Raw genomic sequence first — 20,639 nt, forward strand, 5'->3', positions numbered from 1 at the left:
TATTGTTGCAAAGAGAGCTAAGGGACACAGCACCTGTCTTGAAGCTTACAGAGGTCAGTGGCTCCAACTCAGGGCAAGTCTCCACAAGCAAGGGCAGTGCCAGGTCTGGGTTCAATTACAACTTGATTGAGAAAGTGAACACTTGACAACCATTCAAAGAAACCATGGGTCACACGTCCTTGGGAGAGCACCAAAAGGAGGCCCACCTCCCACCATCACACAGTGCTGTCTCTACCCCCAGCTGTTGATGGAAGGCACTAGCCTTGGGTATGAGCCTTGAGTTAGATCTTGACTTTGGATCAAGAATGACTCATGATTTAGTAACAACACGAGGCTGTGCTTACATTTTAACCATGAAGGGACCTTGAAGTCTGACATGCCATTTCCCGGTTTTTTACCCCAAAACTTGGAAAAATTTCAAACAGTAATGAGCTAAACATTATAATATACCATAAGGGATTGATATGACTTCTCATGTTACAGTTGGGGCTAGAAAACAAAACAATAAGTAATTTGCCCAAATCTCTTAGGGAGTTACATCTATGACAAGGTAGCGGGAAAGCTGAGAAAACTAAGCATTCAGACCCTGAGCTTTAACATCTCCCTTTCCCTTAAAAATACAATGGGAGTGTTTCAGTGCTGCACACACCAGGGCTGAGCAAATGAGGGTTCAGAAGCAAGACCAGGGTGTGCAATTCTTCACTCAGGCCCAATGTAGCCTGGCTTTTCAGCCAAGGTTACTGAGAAAGGACCAGAGAAAGTGGTGCTTGTGGCAGAGATGGCCATGTTCAGACCACAACAGGACACAACCCTGGACAGCGTTGGTCTGCTGAGCCGGCCATCCTGAAGCATGTATGATAGCCTTACCCAACACTCTAAGCTGAGAATGGTTTACATAGAGGCCAGTGGCTTCGATGTTTCTTCAAATGACTTCTGCTTACTTATTAAGTAGGGTTGGGCAAATTACCTTCCAGTACATGAGCTAAATCTAGCCAGGCCTTAAAAATGATTTTCATATTTTGTTTTTGTTGTCGTTGTTGTTTTAATTTTTGTTTATGTATGAGTGTTTCGGTGCATGCCAGATCCCATCACAGATGGTTGTGAGCCACCATGTGGTTGCTGGGAATTGAACTCAGGACTTCTGGAAGAGCATTCAGTGCTCTTAACTGCTAAGCCATCTCTCCGGTCCCTGGTTTTCATATTTGTAGAAAGGTATAAAAACAAGGGCAGGGAGAGGAAACATGGAAGTATGTACAACAGAAATCACACGAAGCCCACAAAACAGACTTGCTTTCTAGTACATTACAAAAGCTCAAACCTGAATCTTGATAAATGAAATTCTATTTAATTTAATGTCTTCCATATTGACCTATAGTCAATTATCAGCACTCCAAGTATGAAGTAGTCTTCATTGTCTTCTCTGGGTTTGTTATGAGTCAGTACACTGAAATGAGTCAACTGGGAAATGCTGTTGTAACTATAGCAGGAGACTGGACAGAGAGGACCAGTCAATCACAGCCCAAGCCAGCAGGAACTAATGCTATCAGAGAGGCCAAGGACAGCCCTGGAGGAGGAATAGGAAGGCTTCTGTCTCAATGTCCCCTGCTTCATGATACACTCCCTTAGGAAACGAATGCCCTTTGACAAACACCAGTGGGCCTTCCCTAGAGCAGGAGATGGGGTAGGAGGAGGCAGAGACTGAGTACTCAGAGCCAGCCTCTGCTTAAGTTAGTAACTGAGGGTGCTGTCCAACCTTGAGAATCCAGTTCCAAGCTTTGCCTCTAAAGAACTTGAATTTGTTTTTCATTCAGCTATCTCCTACCACTTCCTGAGTGGGCAGCAGTATGCAGCTCCTGTGAACACAGTCACACAAACCAGGCTCACTCGCACAGTGTAGAGAATGGAAAAACACACACTGAGAGGCTTCATCTCGAAGGGACTTGGAGACTGCACCTTCTTAGATATTGGGTGTTTTCAGGGCAGAGGGCCCTGCCAAATCACTCACAGATAATTCCCTCTGTGAGCGCTTAGAAGAAACCAGGACACCACACTCATTATCTTTTAAATGGTTAACCTTTACCTCTAGCCAAATGTCAGATATATCATGAACAAACATCACGAGGGTCCCACTGCGAATGTAATTAGCACACCAGGAGAAGCTCATCAGACTAATAGCAGCCAGGTGGTGGATGACATTAGCGAGGAAATCCTACATAATGAAAGAGAAATGGAAGCCATTAGGCAAAAGCAGTTATTCCCCAGTGACTGCAACAGAGAATATGAATGGTACCAGTAATTTACATCTGCATGTTTTTATGTTTAGAATTCATTACACACACACACACACACACACACACACACACACACACACACACACACACACTGTTGTACGTGTGTTTTTCTTAACAGAGACCTTGTGAGAGAGCCAGGGCAAGTGTCACTCTTATTGATGAAATAATTTAACTGACACAGCACTTGTCATCTACCTGTAACTTCTGACATTCTTTTCATGACTCATTACACTGTATTCTCAGATTCTGTGAATTTTCTTGGAAGATACCTGTGGACTGCAGTGTACCCACTAGTGATGGCTGCACCTAAGGCACCAGTACCACTTCTTATTTGATTTAATTTGCTAAGGAAAATCTTGTGGCTGCGCTCAGGCTCTAACCTGACCACTGACCCAGTGACACAGTAAAACAGACAGCCCTGAAATGCATCATGCTGACACCCGGGGGTGGGGCGCACTAATACCTGCATCTCGGTTTCCCTGTAAATAAAGCAAAGCTACGGAAGTGTCAAATAGGATTTCTAAGAGGGATAACTATGGAGTTAAGGGTTGGGAGGTGGTAGCCATGCCAAAGTCCTTGAAACCATTAGAAAGGACTGTGTAAAGTCGTCTGCCATCAGTGGGAGCTGCGTCACAGTGTTGAAGCCATTACACTAACAAAGCCAAAGGCAACAGAAAGGAGGGCATTTGCAGATCAGGAAAACAGCTCCAAACACAACGTTTCTGCTTTTCTACAGGCATTTATCAAACCATCACAACATGGGTATGACTTGAATTCGTCTAGGCATTATCACAAGCAAAAGTAGCCCACGAGCTCGAGTTAACTATGCACAACATACAGTTTGTAGGCAGAATTAGGGGCAAAGGAATGAAAAAAGTCAAAGAAATGGATAAAAAACTTTTATAAATACAGAACATACCTTCCTCTTGATATCAGAGCCCAGGCTAAATACCAGTGACCAATAAAAACTCATCTCCAAAACGTAGTACCAGTACTGGGAGGGCAGCAAAGGCTGAGGAAGAGAACAGTCATAACTCCAGATGCCACCTCACCACTGAGACCCATGTGTATTCCACACAATCGCAAGGAACTGCAGTGACTTAAATTCCTCAAAGCAATCACAGAGGACGTGTCACAGTGTTTACTTTTTGAAAGGATAGAGAAGTAAGTATTCTAACCAAAAGAATTGTTTTGATTAAGATATTTTAAAAAATGTTACAGATGTGAATACCTAATTTTAGCTTAATGTAAGTTATGTTAGATATGCAATTATTTGAGGTCTCTAAAATTATCTTCTGAATAAAAGTAAATTTCAACGGCTAGAATATTTCTTAGTACAGTTATATTAGGGAATTGCTTAAGACATCAAGGCATATTGAGACATGTTATTTAGTGTAATGGACTGATACCTAAATATACCCTTTCAATATCTACAGCCTTATTTGGTCTCCTCCTGCCATGCCTATTGATTTAGTCTTGGTATTTGGCCAAAAGGACAATAGTTGATGTAACTGAAGCATAGATTTCATGAGTACTTTTAAGAAAGCTGAGCCAAAGAGACCACACAGTAAATAAATACATAAATAACTTTTAACTAATTAATTAAGCGGAAAAGCCTACTAAGTGCCAGGTGATAAACAGGAGTAAGGCCACCAACTGCCATGAGGTGCATGAATCATCTCACGCAACCCACGTCATGAGAGACTGTGGCATTTCATGGCAGTAGGCTTGAGGGTAGTTTGCAATGCCCCAAGAGATAACAGACACTTGTGAGAAGAGCAAATGGGCCAGCATTAACAGGACTAGATTATAACCTGTGTGGTGAGTAGGACTTTTCTTTGAATGCTTTCTTGTTCCTTTGTCCTGTTGTTTTATTTCATTTTTACAGTTTATATTATCTGCATGGATGTTTTGCCTGCATATGTCTGGACCACGGGTATGCATGGTTACTGCAGAGGGCAGAAAGGACAGTGGACCCCTGGAACTGGAGATAAGCACAGCCATGTGCCAGCATGTGGGTAACAAGAATCAAACCCCTGTCCTCCTGGGAGAGCAGTCAGTGTTTTGACCACCAAGCTGTCATCCCAGTAGCTCTCTAATTTTGTTGTTTATGCTGGGGCTAACAGGACAAAAATATTTATTTTAGCCTGCTACTTTGGTTGGAAATAAGGACAGAAGAGCTCCAATTCAGGGCCAACCTTGGTTTGCATTGAATTTAAGGCCAGCCAGAGCTACCCTAAAAAAGAGTGAGTCATAAAAACAAAATAAGCAATCAACCATCAAAGAAACAAAACAAACAGAAAACCCACTGAGATCTGGGAAGGCATCTGAACTTGGTGTTAAGTTATGGAGAGGCTGCTTCAGGGAGGACTTACCTGTCTGGGATAATCATACCAAACCTCCCAGAGGTCGTATGCCCATGGTTTCTGAAAAACAGGGGAAGCCAAGAGAAGATTCAACTCAGTCAGTCAAAAGCTGGATTATTTCAGCAGGAAGTACCAGCTTTTTGTGGTGTTCACTGTCACACTGGCTCATGTGTGTTCACTGTCACACTGACCCAAGTGTGTATTCACTGTCACACTGACCCAAGTGTGTGCTCACTGTCACACTGACCCAAGTGTGTGCTCACTGTCACACTGACCCAAGTATGTTCTCACTGTCACACTGACTCAAGTGTGTATTCATTGTCACACTGACCCAAGTGTGTATTCACTGTCACACTGACCCACGTGTGTGCTCACTGTCAAACTGACCCAAGTGTGTGCTCACTGTCACACTGGCCCATGTGTGCTCACTGTCACACTGATCCAAGTGTGTGCTCACTGTCACACTGACCCAAGTGTGTGTTCACTGTCACACTGGCCCATGTGTGTTTGCTGTCACACTGACCCAAGTGTGTTTGCTGTCACACTGACCCAAGTGTGTGCTCACTGTCACACTGACCCAAGTATGTGCTCACTGTCACACTGACTCAAGTGTGTATTCATTGTCACACTGACCCAAGTGTGTATTCACTGTCACACTGACCCACGTGTGTGCTCACTGTCACACTGACCCAAGTGTGTGCTCACTGTCACACTGGCCCATGTGTGCTCACTGTCACACTGATCCAAGTGTGTGCTCACTGTCACACTGACCCAAGTGTGTGTTCACTGTCACACTGGCCCATGTGTGTTTGCTGTCACACTGACCCAAGTGTGTTTGCTGTCACACTGACCCAAGTGTGTGCTCACTGTCACACTGACCCAAGTATGTGCTCACTGTCACACTGACTCAAGTGTGTATTCATTGTCACACTGACCCAAGTGTGTATTCACTGTCACACTGACCCACGTGTGTGCTCACTGTCACACTGACCCAAGTGTGTGCTCACTGTCACACTGGCCCATGTGTGCTCACTGTCACACTGACCCAAGTGTGTGTTCACTGTCACACTGACCCAAGTGTGTGTTCACTGTCACACTGACCCAAGTATGTGTTCACTGTCACACTGGCCCATGTGTGTGCTCACTGTCACACTGACCCAAGTGTGTGCTCACTGTCACACTGACCCAAGTGTGTGCTCACTGTCACACTGGCCCATGTGTGCTCACTGTCACACTGACCCAAGTGTGTGTTCACTGTCACACTGACCCACGTGTGTGTTCACTGTCACACTGACCCAAGTGTGTGCTCACTGTCACACTGACCCAAGTGTGTGCTCACTGTCACACTGACCCAAGTGTGTGTTCACTGTCACACTGACCCAAGTGTGTGTTCACTGTCACACTGACCCAAGTGTGTGCTCACTGTCACACTGACCCAAGTGTGTGTTCACTGTCACACTGGCCCATGTGTGTGCTCACTGTCACACTGGCCCATGTGTGTTCACTGTCACACTGACCCAAGTGTGTGCTCACTGTCACACTGACCCAAGTGTGTGCTCACTGTCACACTGACCCAAGTGTGTGCTCACTGTCACACTGGCCCATGTGTGCTCACTGTCGCACTGGCCCATGTGTGTGCTCACTGTCACACTGACCCACGTGTGTGCTCACTGTCACACTGGCCCATGTGTGTTCACTGTCACACTGACCCACGTGTGTGTTCACCATTGTAATGACTCACTTGCGTCTCTCCTATTGTACTAGTTCTCCTGTGCAGATCTCATTTCTTCTCTTGAATGCATTTCTCCCTCTGTGGGCACTGACTCACATTCCCATATAATACTGAAAAATCACTACTTACAATGACTCTGGCATCAATACTAAGACAGTCTTGTTGAAGGGACTGTTTTGAATAAATAAATATGCTAATAAAATACTTTCTGGGTCAGTTTTTATACCTGTTCCGTGCATTGGGTTAGTAGCAAATGGCTATAATCTTAGCACTTGGGAGGCTAAGAGCGGAAAGCTACAAATCTGGCATGGGCTACATAGTGGGTTTCAGCCCAGTCTCAGATACATATTGAGACGCTATGTCAAGAGGGGGGGCATAAATAAATAAATAAATATATAAATAAAAAATAAATAAATGAAAAGGCAAGGATACCTTGAGCAATTACAGCAATAAAACATCAGGAGGCTTATTTTGGGGCCTGCTCATACTAGATAAGAATCTTAACCTGGTTAACTTATGGAGTGTTATGTCCTGAAAAACTGGTGAGAGAAGTTCCGGGGGGAACAGGCAGAGATCTGCATGGCTGACTAACTGACTAGAACTTCCAAGATTGTGGAAAGGTTAAAGTGTTGTGGGTCAGAGCCTAATTTCCGTTTATCTTGGGGAGTAGCGAGCCCTCCTAGCGGCCACTTGTTATCCACCTCTGGATGTGAGCTAGCATCTTTCTGGCTATTAGGTAAACCCTTTGGAATATACAAACAGAACCCTAGCTCCTGCCAACCAAAGGTTAAAGATGCTGCCTTATGGTACCTAGGCTTGTAGCTGAGCATCTCTGCTCTGCTGTGAACTGCTTGTCTGACATTTCCACCAACGTATCTGAAAAGTATTTCTGTTTATGATTTGCTTTGTTCTGTTTCTATGAGACTTCAGGAAAGCCTGGCCACATGGGAACATGGAATTTGGGGTGACCTCTATTTGCATTCTGGGTCATGGGCAGTTGATTTGGCTCCAGAATACACTGTCTCTTATCCTTTTGAGGTGAGGGCTTTGCATTGATACAATTCATAGACAAAAATATTTAAAATTTCAAGACAAATTCCAAAGATGTAAAAATGGCAACTTACGTCATACAGAAACACAGCTCCGGCCACCGTCATCATGAAATAGAATGTAAATCGCCAGCTGCCAAAAGAAAGGAAAAGCTTCAATCCCCTGGATCAGTGACTGACATATGAGGGAGGGGGAATCTGGCACCACAGACTTTGAAGAACAGGTATCTTAGAGTCCAACAAGTGTAAGTTCACTTATCCTAAACTCCACACAGGAACACAAACACACAAACAGTGGGCAGAGCAGTGCCTGACACATCATAATACCTGATCTCAAATCCTACGCTATGGTGCTTGCCCAAGAAGCAGACATATAGATGGATGGAATATGATAGTGTCACAGATACAGTCAACAAAATTGTCAAAAACTACACTGGAAACAATACAGCCCCATCATAAATGGTACTGGGGAAACAGGAAATCCACATCTGGGGCTTAATAGGATTTATATTTCTCACCATGTACAAAAATCAACTCAAAAGTATCCAAGATATGAATGTGAGACCCAAGAAGAATTTGAGAGGAGAAATGTATGTAAAAAGGTTCAAGACGTAAACATAGGCAAGGGTTGAGTGGACTGTCTAGCTCGAGCCATTTGTAAAAACGAGGATCAATAGGGGTATGATGTGAAATTAAAGGGTTTCTGCACAGCAAAAACCTTGCCGTTACATAGGGGAGAGAGCTTAGTGCCAAGTGCACACTAGTTATAGGGTGGCTATGCAGAAGACTTAAAGAACTATAAAAATAAACAAAACAAAACACCCAGTCAAGTAATAGTCCGCAAGCCAAATGGACAGTTCTCAAAAAAGAAAAAAAGAAAAAGAGAGAGAGGAAGAGAGAAAGAGAAAAAGAGAAAGAACTGTCTCACGAATCAGGCATCAATTGGCTGCCCCTGAGTCATGGGAGAACTCGCTCCTGGTCCTAGAAATCTATCAAGAACCTATGGGGGGGGCAGGGGCCCTGGGGGAGAAATCCGCTTCTGTTGGTCTGCTCTATGAACATGCCTTCTAAATTTTTATGGTTAAAGCTATAGTGTAGTGCTGCTCTCAAGATTGGAAGACAAACTTTCTTCATGCAGCAGGCAGCAGTTAATACTGATCAGTAGATTCCTGCAAGTCCTCAGTGCTAGGGGACATCTGTATCCCTGCCACAACACTCCGTGACCATGGGGCTGAAACATGGTAAGGGCCAGAGGACAATGGGAAAGGCTGGGAAACACTGTCTTCCTTCTAAGGCACAGTCGGTTACTCATTAACTCACAGCCCAACATAAGGCCTGTGCAAAATCAAGCTGGTCCACATTCCAACCTGGGTGGGGGAGGGGCTCGTGAGGCCCCACTCCAGCATGAGAATTATTTGCAGATGACAGCTTCTGGAGAGGAGTCACTTGTCTTCAGAGGTATGGCCACTGGTATGTTGCCTAAGCTCCAGTCCCCCATGCACATGCAGGCAGAGTTTGTTGCACAGAGTGGCTCCTTACAATAAAGAAGGGGACAGGGATGAAATTCTGAGGGCTGTGCACTAGGATGCATTCTCACATCTTCGCCCCAATAACATAAAGACAGCAGACTTGGGACAGAGTCTTGAGACTTCCTAACCTCAACCCTAGAAAGGAGAAACAGCCGATAAGACATGCTTATGGTTTGTCTGGGTTCAGCTAAGGTACAGAATGTCTGATAGGCACTGGGTCCACCTTAGAGCCTTGTGTCTTCTAGAAGAGAAGAGAGAAGCAAGGACAGTTAGGAGTAACAGATTTCTCCTCATTAAAAAAAAACCTTTCTGAATTATAAGTGGTTTAACAATGTACACTGTTTACAGCTGAGTTCTAACCTGGGGTCGCTCAGCAGCCACTAACTGTACATTTTGCACTACGCTCATTATTGAGCTGCTGTGAGATGGTGCTTTGGACTTTAGATGTTACCTTTGCAGACGTGTTTAATGAAACCATTCAAATAAACCAAACTGGCTTTTGTTGGTGTAGGGAACAGATCCTATGGAAAGTGCAAATGCATTTGGCTCCTCTCTCCGCTCCAGTGTCAGGGCGTGCTCTGCATGTCACATTGCCGGCTAAAATTACAGTGCTACCTACACTTCCGGTCCTTCTTACCAAGATTCTTGGAATTTCTGCAACCTGCAAGGTTTGTTTTGCTTCTGGCGAATCCTAAACCATCTTTCAACCTGGCGCTCTGTCAAGTTACACTTCTTTGCCAGTCCGTAAACTTCATTCTGAAACACAAAAAGAAGAGGAAAAAATGAATGGGCAAACAGCAGCCAGCAGAGGGCCAGCAGCCAGCGAGGCATCTCAGCAGGAAAGGCAGGACATGGGGGAAGGAGGAGTGTCTTCACAGGCACAGCATGGCCTGCACACACAAACGCACAAGCACATACACACTCTACACATCTGTAAAAACGAAGGTAAATGTTGTCCACATTCTTTTTTTGTTTTGTTTTGTTTGTTTGTTTGTTTGTTTGTTTGTTTTTTCCGGAGCTGAGGACTGAACCCAGGGCCTTGCGCTTGCTAGGCAAGCACTCTACCACTGAGCTAAATCCCCAACTGCCTAGCAAGCGCAAGGCCCTGGGTTCGGTCCTCAGCTCCGAGAAAAAAACAAAAAACAAAAACTAAGGTAAAGAGCAGAGTCAAATGTCACACGGTCAGGAGATGGTGAGATAAACAGGCAGAAGACAGTGAGCCAGGGAACTAACTTTTATTAGTGAACTCACATTTACACACATAGACCCCAAGCCAAAGCCACATTTGTTTGTGGATTACTAAGTAGAAATGACTCTCTACATATTAGCAACCCAGAGGTTTCAGATGAGTGTGTGAACTCACAAAGATCTAGTTAGAGCCTGCTAAGTGCAGGATAGAGTAGAAGAGTTTACCGTGTCAGTCAAACACTATTTCCTCACATTTCTTACAGAGACACGAAAGCCTGCCTGAGAGTTGCTAGGGCTTGTGCAAGATGTGGAAATAGTCACAGGTTGACAGGACGCGGGCTAGGAGGCTTTCTGTTACTCCATGCAGTCCTTCTGATAGTCACAGATCCAAGGAAACCCCAGCAGGCACTGGCTAGCCACTTTCACAATCAAACCAAACGATTTCCAACCATTAAAATAATGATTATAAAGTAACGATGCTTTCTCTTCTGGGAAGCAGAAGTGTTGCAGGCTATGATTTAATGGGAAACGACACCGATGATGGATTACTGCCCAAAGATTACGAAATCTGAAGTCCACTAGAGCCAAAAAACAAACACTAAAGGCCAAGAGGACCAGACCCGCTTCACAGCGGAGTTTTCCCAGGTGCGTTCCATGCATTACTCTGATGGCCATTAATGCTTCCCACTTCCACGAGGAACATGTTCTTTACCAGGCTTTTGAAATGGCATTGGTCTCTTAGTCTTTCGTTTTTGTTTGTTTGTTTTAAGATTTATTTTTATTTATACGTATACACTGTAGCTGTCTTCAGACACCAGAAGAGGGCATCAGATCCCCCTACAGATGGTTGTGAGCCACCATGTGGTGGCTGGGAATTGAACTCAGGACCTCTGGAAGAGCAGTCAGAGCTCTTAACCACTGAGCCATCTCTCCAGCCCGGTCTTTCATTTTCTAATATAAGAAAATGTCCTCTTAATTCTGTTGTAGAAACAAAAAAAAAAACCACATTGCCAAAAACTGACTCAGCTTCCTACTCAAGACACAAGCTGCAGTTGTGGCACAGTGGGTCCACCCCAAGGGCCATCGGCTGTGGCACAGTGGGTCCACCCCCAAGGGCCAGCTGACACCAAGCCCTGACATTTCCAGAGAGAAAAAAGTACAGTCCTGGAACTTTGATGTGAAGCCACTTTAAAAATTATTAATCAGAGCCTCACAGTTAATTTAGGCTAAGTGCAAATGAGCACTTTGTGGGCTAAATCTGGCTGCTGGTCACCCAGCAGGTTTTGACCAGCCAGTTAGTTTCTGTGAGATCATCTGGTATGGATCACAGTTGTCTAGGAACCAGGACAACAGCACAGTCACCAGAAGCCACAGCACAGGTGGAAGAGTTACTACCGTTCTGAATCTTTACTGAGAGGCTGGCCCTTCACTAACCTGACGAGAAGGAAGAGACACTCTCTCAGATCAGAGATTCTGAACATTACGGGTTGTTTGCTTCCTTTCTTTGAGAAGACTGAACGGGTAGCTGCTCACTACTGTCTTCTTCCAGAACCATGCTGATCTAGATCAGTCAGTCTTATGTGACTGTCCTGCAATTCAGCAAGGAATTGAGATATGGAAAGACGGGGTAAGGCTAACCTTGCCTCATGCATGCAGCTTTTGGAAGTCACACTGTAGCTGAGCCCCGAAATGTGCTGGGGAAGGTGGGGAGGGCCCCATGTGTGGTTATTGAGAAGTAACAGTGGGGTGGGTAGGGAGGGCTTAAGGATCAGAAAGCAGCCCCATGAGAAGACACAACTGTAGAGAACACACAAGGGTGGGTCACTTCAGGGAGGATTTTGTCTGAAATGCACATGGTGGGTTACAGTTCACTTCCTCTTTGTAATTGACCTTCCTCTTGTAAAGGTGACAGTGAGGACAGAGACTAGAGGTAGAGAACATGCCCACGTTGCCCTTCTGTGCTAGGCTTCTGTTTTTCACACCAGAAGCCTCTCACCCTAGGTCAAACAAGACAGCAGGATGACACTCCAACACCATATACCATCTCCGTGGACAGAGGAAAAGGGATCCAGGCCACAAAGGTGGTAGGCAGGACAGGAAGCTGAAAACCAAAGGACCAACCCTGCTGCCCCTGGCCGGGAGTCTTGAGCACTGCACTCTGCCCTGAGGAGAATGGTGTGGTACAAAAGCACCTGCTACCTGCCTCACGGGAGCAGTTTAGGGCCATGGGATGAGCGTGTTCTATACACAGAACCCAGTGCTGTCTATGCTGAGGACTCACATTCACAACAGAAAATGCCTGCGGGCTGAAAATTATGTACTAAATAGAAACCTACATCCATCCTTCCTTCTAAGCAGCCTGTTGACTCCTTGAAACAAGATGGAATCCAAATTCCATTGCTTGGTGCGTCTTCTCCCATCACCGGCCCCAGCTGAGTGCTGCTGCGCTGTATTCTCTGTCCTGGCCGTGAGGACACCTTGGAGCTTGCTTTACCATTTAACCTTGTTATTCACCCACTTGAAAATACGCACAGAGCTTCTCCTCAAGGCAGCCCAGCACAATGTTAGGTGTTAGAGATCCAGCAGTGAGCGAGCAAGTAAGGCCTTGCCTTCTTTCTGGAGTTTTCCCAGATCTTAGACCAATCCAATTTTGTTGCTACTGTGTCATTTCTACAAGCACCTGATCAGTACATTCATCTAGAACATAGCAAACATATGTTGTTGGTGTTTCCTTTCTTATTTTGGGATACAGAGGCACCTCGCTGAAAGCCCATCTGGACAATACTGACATCATAAACATATTTTTTTTGAAAGAGGAGGCTTACACACAAAACCATCAAGACCCATTCTCTTAGCACACAAAACAAGCACTTGCTGGACACCTAAAACATCCAGGGAAGAGTTCAAGTTGCTATGGGAAAGGGAACAAGGACAATTAAGAAGCAAGTGTTACTCTCTGGGATAGTCTACATTGAAAAAGCATCTCTTAAAATAGTCCCTAGAACTCTGTATTCGACAGACACAAAATTGATGGCATCTACCTCAAATATTAGTCATTGGCATTTACTTTTGTGTGCCAAGGATATTACAAGAAGGGTGAATCGAGGAGCCCAGGGTTGATACTGTGTACACTACATGTAACCCAACCTGTTCTGTTGAGCTCTGGACTGCATATGAACCAAGAAAGCTATGTGCGTGTATATACTTATAGATGACAATGTCATATCATAGCTAGACACTCCTGGCCACTCTGATATGTTGCTGCTTTATTGGTGCAAACAACAGCTGGAGAAACAGCCTTGGGGTTAGTAGCCCAATTGTTTGAATGAATGTTGGACCTCACTTTTGTGGGGTTGAAACCAGCACAACTCCAACTTTGTGGATGTTTGCTTTTAAAATAAGGTTTCCCACGCTGTGGATAGATGACACCTTGGGGTGGAGCTGAAGGAGCCCTGCCTACAGGAGTATGGGCTGGGCTGGGCTGGGCGCCTGCTCCTGGCCCAGCTGTGTACTGTGTGGCGGCTGGCCACATCACCTAGTCTAATTCTTTCCCAGTTTTGTTTTGACTGTGGCATGGCTGTTCTCTTTCCCTAGGGGGCAAGCTTTCTCAATTATTTCACTATCTTAGTCTTCAGAGGTGTTGAGATGACTCAGTGGGTAACTGTGCTTACCAGGTTAACTGTGATGGCCTGAATTCAACCTCTGCAGCCCAGGGTGGGAAGGACAGAACTGACTCCCAAAAGTTGTCCTCTGATCTTCACATGCACACCATAGCACATAGCACATGTGTACCTACACACACACACACACACACACACACACACACACACACACACACACACACACTTTCTAATGACTTGAAGCTCTTGGTCTCAGCAAGTTCAGCTGATGGGAGCTACACACTCCATATAGGCTATTATGGATGCTAGTTATTCCCAACAGAAACAGGATTAGAACGACTCCTCACAGGAGTCTCAAGTTTTCACACATCACCAATGGAAACAGTATTTATTTGGGTGAGTGACAATGGTCACTTAAAGTACCTGGAAACAGAAAACAGGTGGCAGCAGGTTGTCAAACTGTCCTTGTTTGATAAAATCAGCCACATGCAGGAGCTAAGAGCAGAAAGAGCTATAGACAGCTCTTCAGCCAGGAGCCACATTACACTCTAAGCCTTCTGTTGGGTCAAACCTCAGCATACCTTCCTGTGCAAGGACCCCACCGGAGCAATGACATCCCCAGCTGATGAGCACAGCCCAATTCCTCAAATGCAGTTTAAATGGCTCAAAACCTTTCCCCTAAAATGTTGGTAGCACAGTCTTGATTTTTTTTAAAAAAAGACAGGCGGTAGCTTTCTTTATTTAGTCTAGAGGAGATAGAAGATCTATTCTGACTACTATTTTAACTGTGCAAAATAATAAAACAGAGGTACACTGTTTTGTGATCCTTCAGTGTACTGCACTACCCAAGGATACTTTATATTGTGAAAGAATTGTGATGCTCTTGAAAATTTTATTTTTGGGGAGAAATCAGGGCTTTTTCATGTTTCTGTGTATATTGAATCCTTGGATAAAACAATGACTTCCTGGGGACTTAATGATGTATTTCCATGTGGGCACAATCATCAAATTATCATGTGTCGACTTCACCATTCAAATGTTTAAAAACTCCCATTAAAATGAATTTGTGATGTTATTTATTTGCATTTTTAAGGCAGGGTCTTGCTGTATATCCCAGGCTTGCCCTGGAGTCATTACATAGCCCAAGCCAGGGGCAAACTCATGGTAAGTCTTCTGCCTCAGCGTAAGCCACAACACCAAGCCTAAATTGTTAAGGAATTGTTAATGCATGATACTACAGCTGTAAGCGGTGTTTTAACTACTAATTCCAGTGGCTTTCTGATACACATCTATATTCCAGTGGCTTTCTGATACACATCTATATTTTATCACGTTCGCAATGCTACAGCGTCCGTCAACAGAGCAAAGCAATGTATTCAATGACTGAAACCCTTTGGTGGTCAAGTTGTTGTACAGATGTCTAAACCATTAAGAAAGGGGGTCCTTAAGTCTACAAGCAAAGAATTGGATTGTTACTTACATGTGACGGTTGACTTGTGGAATGCTGGAAAAAATTCTCTAAGATGGCATTTGGTTTAATTTTATGCCGTGCCTTTTGAATGCCAAGTGCATTGGCTAGAGGTGTGGCAACAAACCTACAAAACATGAGAAGAAGGTTTGAGAAGTAAGAAGTTCATGCCCATACCAGAAAACTCAGGCTGTAGCAGGGAAAGTCAGGCACGTGCTTGTATTTGTCAAGTTAGGATGCCGAGTGTGCCCAGTGGGACATATTGAAAAGCTTAGTCACAGGGTCTGTGCTGTTAGGAGTGTGGTAAACCATCAGGAGGTAGGCCTGGTGGAAAGTTCTGAAGTTGTTAGAAGACTGTCTTCTGGGGGATCATAGGACTCAGCGTCTTCTCTCCATTTCCTTTCTGCTGTGCCACATGCTCCTGCTATGCTGTGACACCTCACCAGAGCCAAAGCACTCAACCTTGGACTGGAACCTATGGTTGCTCTATAAATTAATTGCCTTGGAGTATTTTGTTACAGAAATGGAAATCTGACTAACACACATTGTCAATGGAGCTACCTATAGCCAGTCTCTGCCCACCAAAATATCCAACGAGACATCCGGACATAGTGCTATAACCTAACTGTAACTATAACCTAACACTTGGGCGGGTGAAGGAGAAAGAATACAGTGAATTTGAGGCCAGCCTGGGATACACAGTGAGTTCCAGTGTGGTTTCAGTGTCTCAAAAGACAGACAAACAAAATAATAACACCCCAAATCTAAGTCCAAGGAGAGAAAAATCTCAGATCTACACACAGGCAATAATTTAAGATTACATGGTTCACTACATAATTTAGAATTTATTTCATTATGAGTCCAAATACATTTATGTATAAGATTTGGGAATTAGGATGAAATATTGTAATTAGAATTTCACTTTAAGACTACTAAGGGTTAAATTAATTGTTCACTGCTGTGTAAGAAATGGAAAATTTGCTTTCCAAAGTAGCTGTAGCATTCTTCGTTCCTGTCAATAACACATCCTGTTTTCAGTCACCCCAGATCCCCCAGGTGCTTGGCTCTGTTGGCAGCAGAAATCACACTGGCTGTGTAGTCGCTTCCACCCTTTTCCTTCCAGAATTGTTAGTATTTCTAACTTCTGCTCTTAGTTGACTTTCACCTTATTTTTCTAGTTTCTTAAGGTGAAAATGTATGATTAATCTGAGCTTTCTTCATTTTTACATAGAGGAATTTGAAGCTGAAAACGCCTCCCAGTCCTGCTGCTTCCATATTCCAGAAGGTTCTAGTAGAGTAGGCTCTTTTCATTCTGTTATAGTAGTCCTGGTTTGCCTTCTCCTTCTCTGGTTATTTACAAGTTATTTATTTCATTATGATGTAATTTTTGTTAATCTGCTAATGTCCTGGTTTCTCCCCTCACATTCACTGGGACTTGTGCTTTGGTCTGGCGTGTGGCCTGGCATGGCATGGGGAGTGTGCCCTCTGTGCATGAGAAGAACAGATTTGCCGCCGTTGGATAGCATGTCCTGAGATGCTCGCTCAGTTTGATAGCTTATAAAGTTTAGCCCTATTTTCTTTCTAACATTCTGCCTACTTATTCTCATGGGTCCTTCTGAAATTATAATGATACATCTCAATTTATAACATCCAGGTTCAAAATAATAGCAATTCACTTTCGATGGGATGAAAACAATTCTTTCTCCCTTTATATTATCACAGAAATCATGTATTTATATATTATGTTCTAATCAACACAGATGTATTATTATTATTTTATGTAACTAAACAAAGAATATAAAAAACTTTTACAAATGAAGATGTAGTCGCACTAAATTGGTGGATTTTTAATACTCCTGAGTATTAAAAACTTATCAAAACCCTCCACAATCTTTCACTTCAGTCATACCTTGTTTAATTTTACAACTTCTCTTTGGCCCCTGTTTTCTATTATGATTTCGATTATGATTTCGATTACTTTATTGCTATCGTAATTTGCTGAGTGGTTGCTTTCTTGCCTTCATTTATTCCTAAGCATTACTGTTTCAGATTCTCTGAAAACATTTAAGTAAATCCAACATCCTTGGTTTCCCAGAGACACTGTCTCCTGGGTGTGTACCGTAATTCCCCAGTTCTAACATGTCTGCTTAGGTCTTACTGTATGTTGGTGGTTACTCATTTGAAAACCCGAACTGTGTGTCCTGTATCTGTCCTGTGTGGCTGCTGAAGTCTCAGTGCGTCAGCTTGTTATGCAGCTGATGACTAGACGGAGGCTTCCTTAAACGCTGAGAGCCAACAGGCCTCCCTCCCAGGCTGCTGGGGCCCTGCCTTTGTGGTGGGATCCAGCATCCACTGGCAGCCAGGCCGCAGGACTCTGCCTGGCTTTCTGTTTACTGAGTGCATCAAAGCCATGGAGAGGTGAGAGCTGAGGAACTCCTGGAGTCTTGCCTGGACCTGAACAAACTGTTAAGCATCAGATTGGCCTTCAAGATTTCCAAAACCACATCGGAGCTCTGCGCGGCTCCACCCACCTGACACCTCAGTTCTCTGCTTTTCGCTTTGTGTTTGACTCAGTCGAATTGTTGAGCCAGTTGTTATTTCCTCTGGCAGCCAATTACCTTTCATTCTTTCAGGTAAGTTGTGAGGGAGATGGAACACAAACAGCGGCATTATGACCTTGTTTACTAGACAGTCAGATGACGACAGGTCTCCATTAATAATGCTTTGACAGGCTCCAGTTCTCTCCTTTTAGTGGCTGCTAGACTGCAAGGCTGTATTGTACATGTGAGCTCTTGGTTTTTGCTTTTAAATTGTTTTGTTTGTTCGTTTGTTTGTTTGTGGTTTTTGTTTTGTTTTTAGTCTCACTATGTATCCCTGACTGGTTGGAACTGACTATGAAAAGCCTACTCTGCCTCCCAAGTGCTGGGATTAAAGCAGTGTGCTTGATCTCTGAGCTGCTCAGGGATATTACAGAGATAGAAAGGGCAGCTAAAATTAAAGAAATCCCAATGCTCTTTCCAGGATTCTACTATTTTTCTTAGACAGCATTCCCTGTGTCGTTATGAATCTTCGTCTAATTGTAAAAATGTTGACTCCGAATATTTCTCCTAGTCTCTTTACACAGAAAAGAATTTCAGAGGTCCTTATTTACGATGTTTCTGTTAGGCTCCTGAATGTACTGTGTGTGTGTGTGTGTGTGTGTGTGTGTGTGTGTGTGTGTGTGTGTGTGTTCATGTGGGTGTGTGCATGCACATGACTGTGGAGGTCAGAGAAACATCTCAGATGTGGCTCGTCAAGAGCCATCCACCTTGGCTTTTGAGGCTGGTTCTCTTATTGGCCTGGGATTCACTGCTATGCTAGATCGGTGGCCCACAGGCCCCAGGAATCTGCCAGTCTTTGCCTCCCTAGCTCTGGTATTACAGGCACGTGCTGCCATACCACCATGTGTTACATTTTTGTGATCAAATTCAGGTCCTCATTCCAAAGCATAACCACTGTACTCACTGACCTGCCTCCCCGCCTTCCCCTCTGTGGATTTTAATTTGCATTAGCCCAGTGATAGCTTTTCATGTGCTTACTTTTTTCTTTTTTTCTTATTGGAGCTGGGGACCGAACCCAGGGCCTTGCGCTTGCTAGGCAAGTGCTCTACCGCTGAGCTAAATCCCCAACCCCATGTGCTTACTTTTTATTTGTATATTTTCTTTGTCTCAGCTTTTTTCCCTGTTTAAAAAATCCACTTATTTATTTACTATTGAGTTATACAGTTTGTCTTATACTCTGAATTTTATTTCTTCAAGACACATAGTCTACACACATTTTCTCCCAGTTTGTTACCTATCTATTAATTTGACTCTTGTCTTTAAAAAGAATTATAATGGATTTTGACATATAAAATAGATTATTTTAAGATATATAACTTTTTAAAATACATAACTCAGTGGCTTTCCCTTTCTCTTCAAACTGGCCCAAACAATTATTAATCTACTTTCCATTTCTGTATCTTAACCTTTTCTGGATATTTATAAATTAAATTGGATAATATATAGTTATTCATATAGATAACATATAATTACTCATATTTTCTTTCACTGAATATAGTGTCATAGCATGTGCTGACAAGAAATCTGTTCTCGTCCCTTGCTGAGTGACAGCCTGTGGCATCGGCACACACAGTGCCACATAAAAGCAAACATTCTAGTTCTTTCCCAAGAGAAAGGAAAGTACATGCCCAGCCATGTTCCCACACTGAGTGTTTTATTCACAATAGCCTAGCAATGCAAATAACTCAGATGTCCATCAAATAGTTAAAATATATTTGTATGAGGATATATGGGAAGATTAGTCAGCATTAACAGAAAACGTTGATATATATGTATCATACCAAAAAATCTTAAATGTTTGTTAAATAAAAACGCACATGCAATGTTACAATCCATAATTCCAGGTATAAGTAATTCTAAAAATATAAAGTTCTCAACCACCTGGAAGGCTGAAATGGGTGGATCACTAGAGCTGTGTGTTCAACACCCAACTGGAAAACAGAGAGGCCCCACCTCAAAGGGTAACTAATGAAAACAAAATATTCAAAAAGGGCCTGAGGAGATGGCTCACTGGATAAAGCACCTGCCATGTAAAGGGTGAGGACCAAAGTCTGGATGCCCAGAAGCCAAGTAAATGCCAAGTGAGCCTGGCGGCCTGCCTGTGACTCCAGGGCTCACAAGGCTGAGACATAGCACGAGCAAAATTAACTCAGAGGAGGAAAGGGTTTTTAAGCTTACAGGTCACAGGCTACCATTGGTAGACATCGGGGCAGGAGCTCAAACAGCATCTTGACACAGCAAAGGGGAATAAAGAGGAATGCTGTTCGCTGGCTTCCTTCCAGGTTGGTGCATAGCTAGCTTTCTTGTAGAACCCAGTACCACCTGCCCAGTTGCTGACCACAGCGGGCCCTCTAACACCAATTAACTATCCAGAAAAAAACCCAGACATGATCATGGGCCATCCCCAGAGCAATATATGCAATATATGCAATATATATATATATACATATATATATATATATCTTGAATATATATATTCAAGCTTTGGGTTCAAATGAGAGACGCTGCCTTAATTGATAAAACAGACATCAGTTTAGACTGCCATCAGCCTCAGGCCTTTACAGGTGAGTAAACATATTTGCACATGCATGTGTAAATGTACACACACACACACACACACACACACACACACAGGTAATGCTTTCAGTGTAGCTCTGTTAGTACAGTGCTCACCTAGCCTGACTCTAATATCAGCCCTTGGGAGACAGAAGGAGGAGGCTCATAACTTTAAGGTCATCCTCAGCTAAATAAACAGTTCAAGGCCAGCCTTGCTATGAGAACCAGTCTCGAGAGCAC

General features: G+C 43.7%; 1 protein-coding gene across 1 annotated transcript in view; it reads right to left on the bottom strand.

The window, feature by feature from the left end:
* The window catches only part of Cers3 (ceramide synthase 3), an 87,494-nt gene that overhangs the window by 47,344 nt on the left and 19,511 nt on the right, over positions 1–20,639 (bottom strand). The window contains exons 4-9 of the mRNA XM_032893439.1: positions 15,256–15,370; positions 9,605–9,723; positions 7,514–7,571; positions 4,667–4,717; positions 3,211–3,303; positions 2,081–2,209 (exon numbers count right to left, since the gene is read on the bottom strand). Of these exons, the coding sequence (XP_032749330.1) occupies positions 2,081–2,209; positions 3,211–3,303; positions 4,667–4,717; positions 7,514–7,571; positions 9,605–9,723; positions 15,256–15,370 (565 nt within the window). The remainder of the gene's footprint in view (positions 1–2,080; positions 2,210–3,210; positions 3,304–4,666; positions 4,718–7,513; positions 7,572–9,604; positions 9,724–15,255; positions 15,371–20,639) is intronic.

The sequence above is a fragment of the Rattus rattus genome, chromosome 2 (genome assembly GCF_011064425.1).
Source record: "Rattus rattus isolate New Zealand chromosome 2, Rrattus_CSIRO_v1, whole genome shotgun sequence".
NCBI lineage: Eukaryota > Metazoa > Chordata > Mammalia > Rodentia > Muridae > Rattus > Rattus rattus.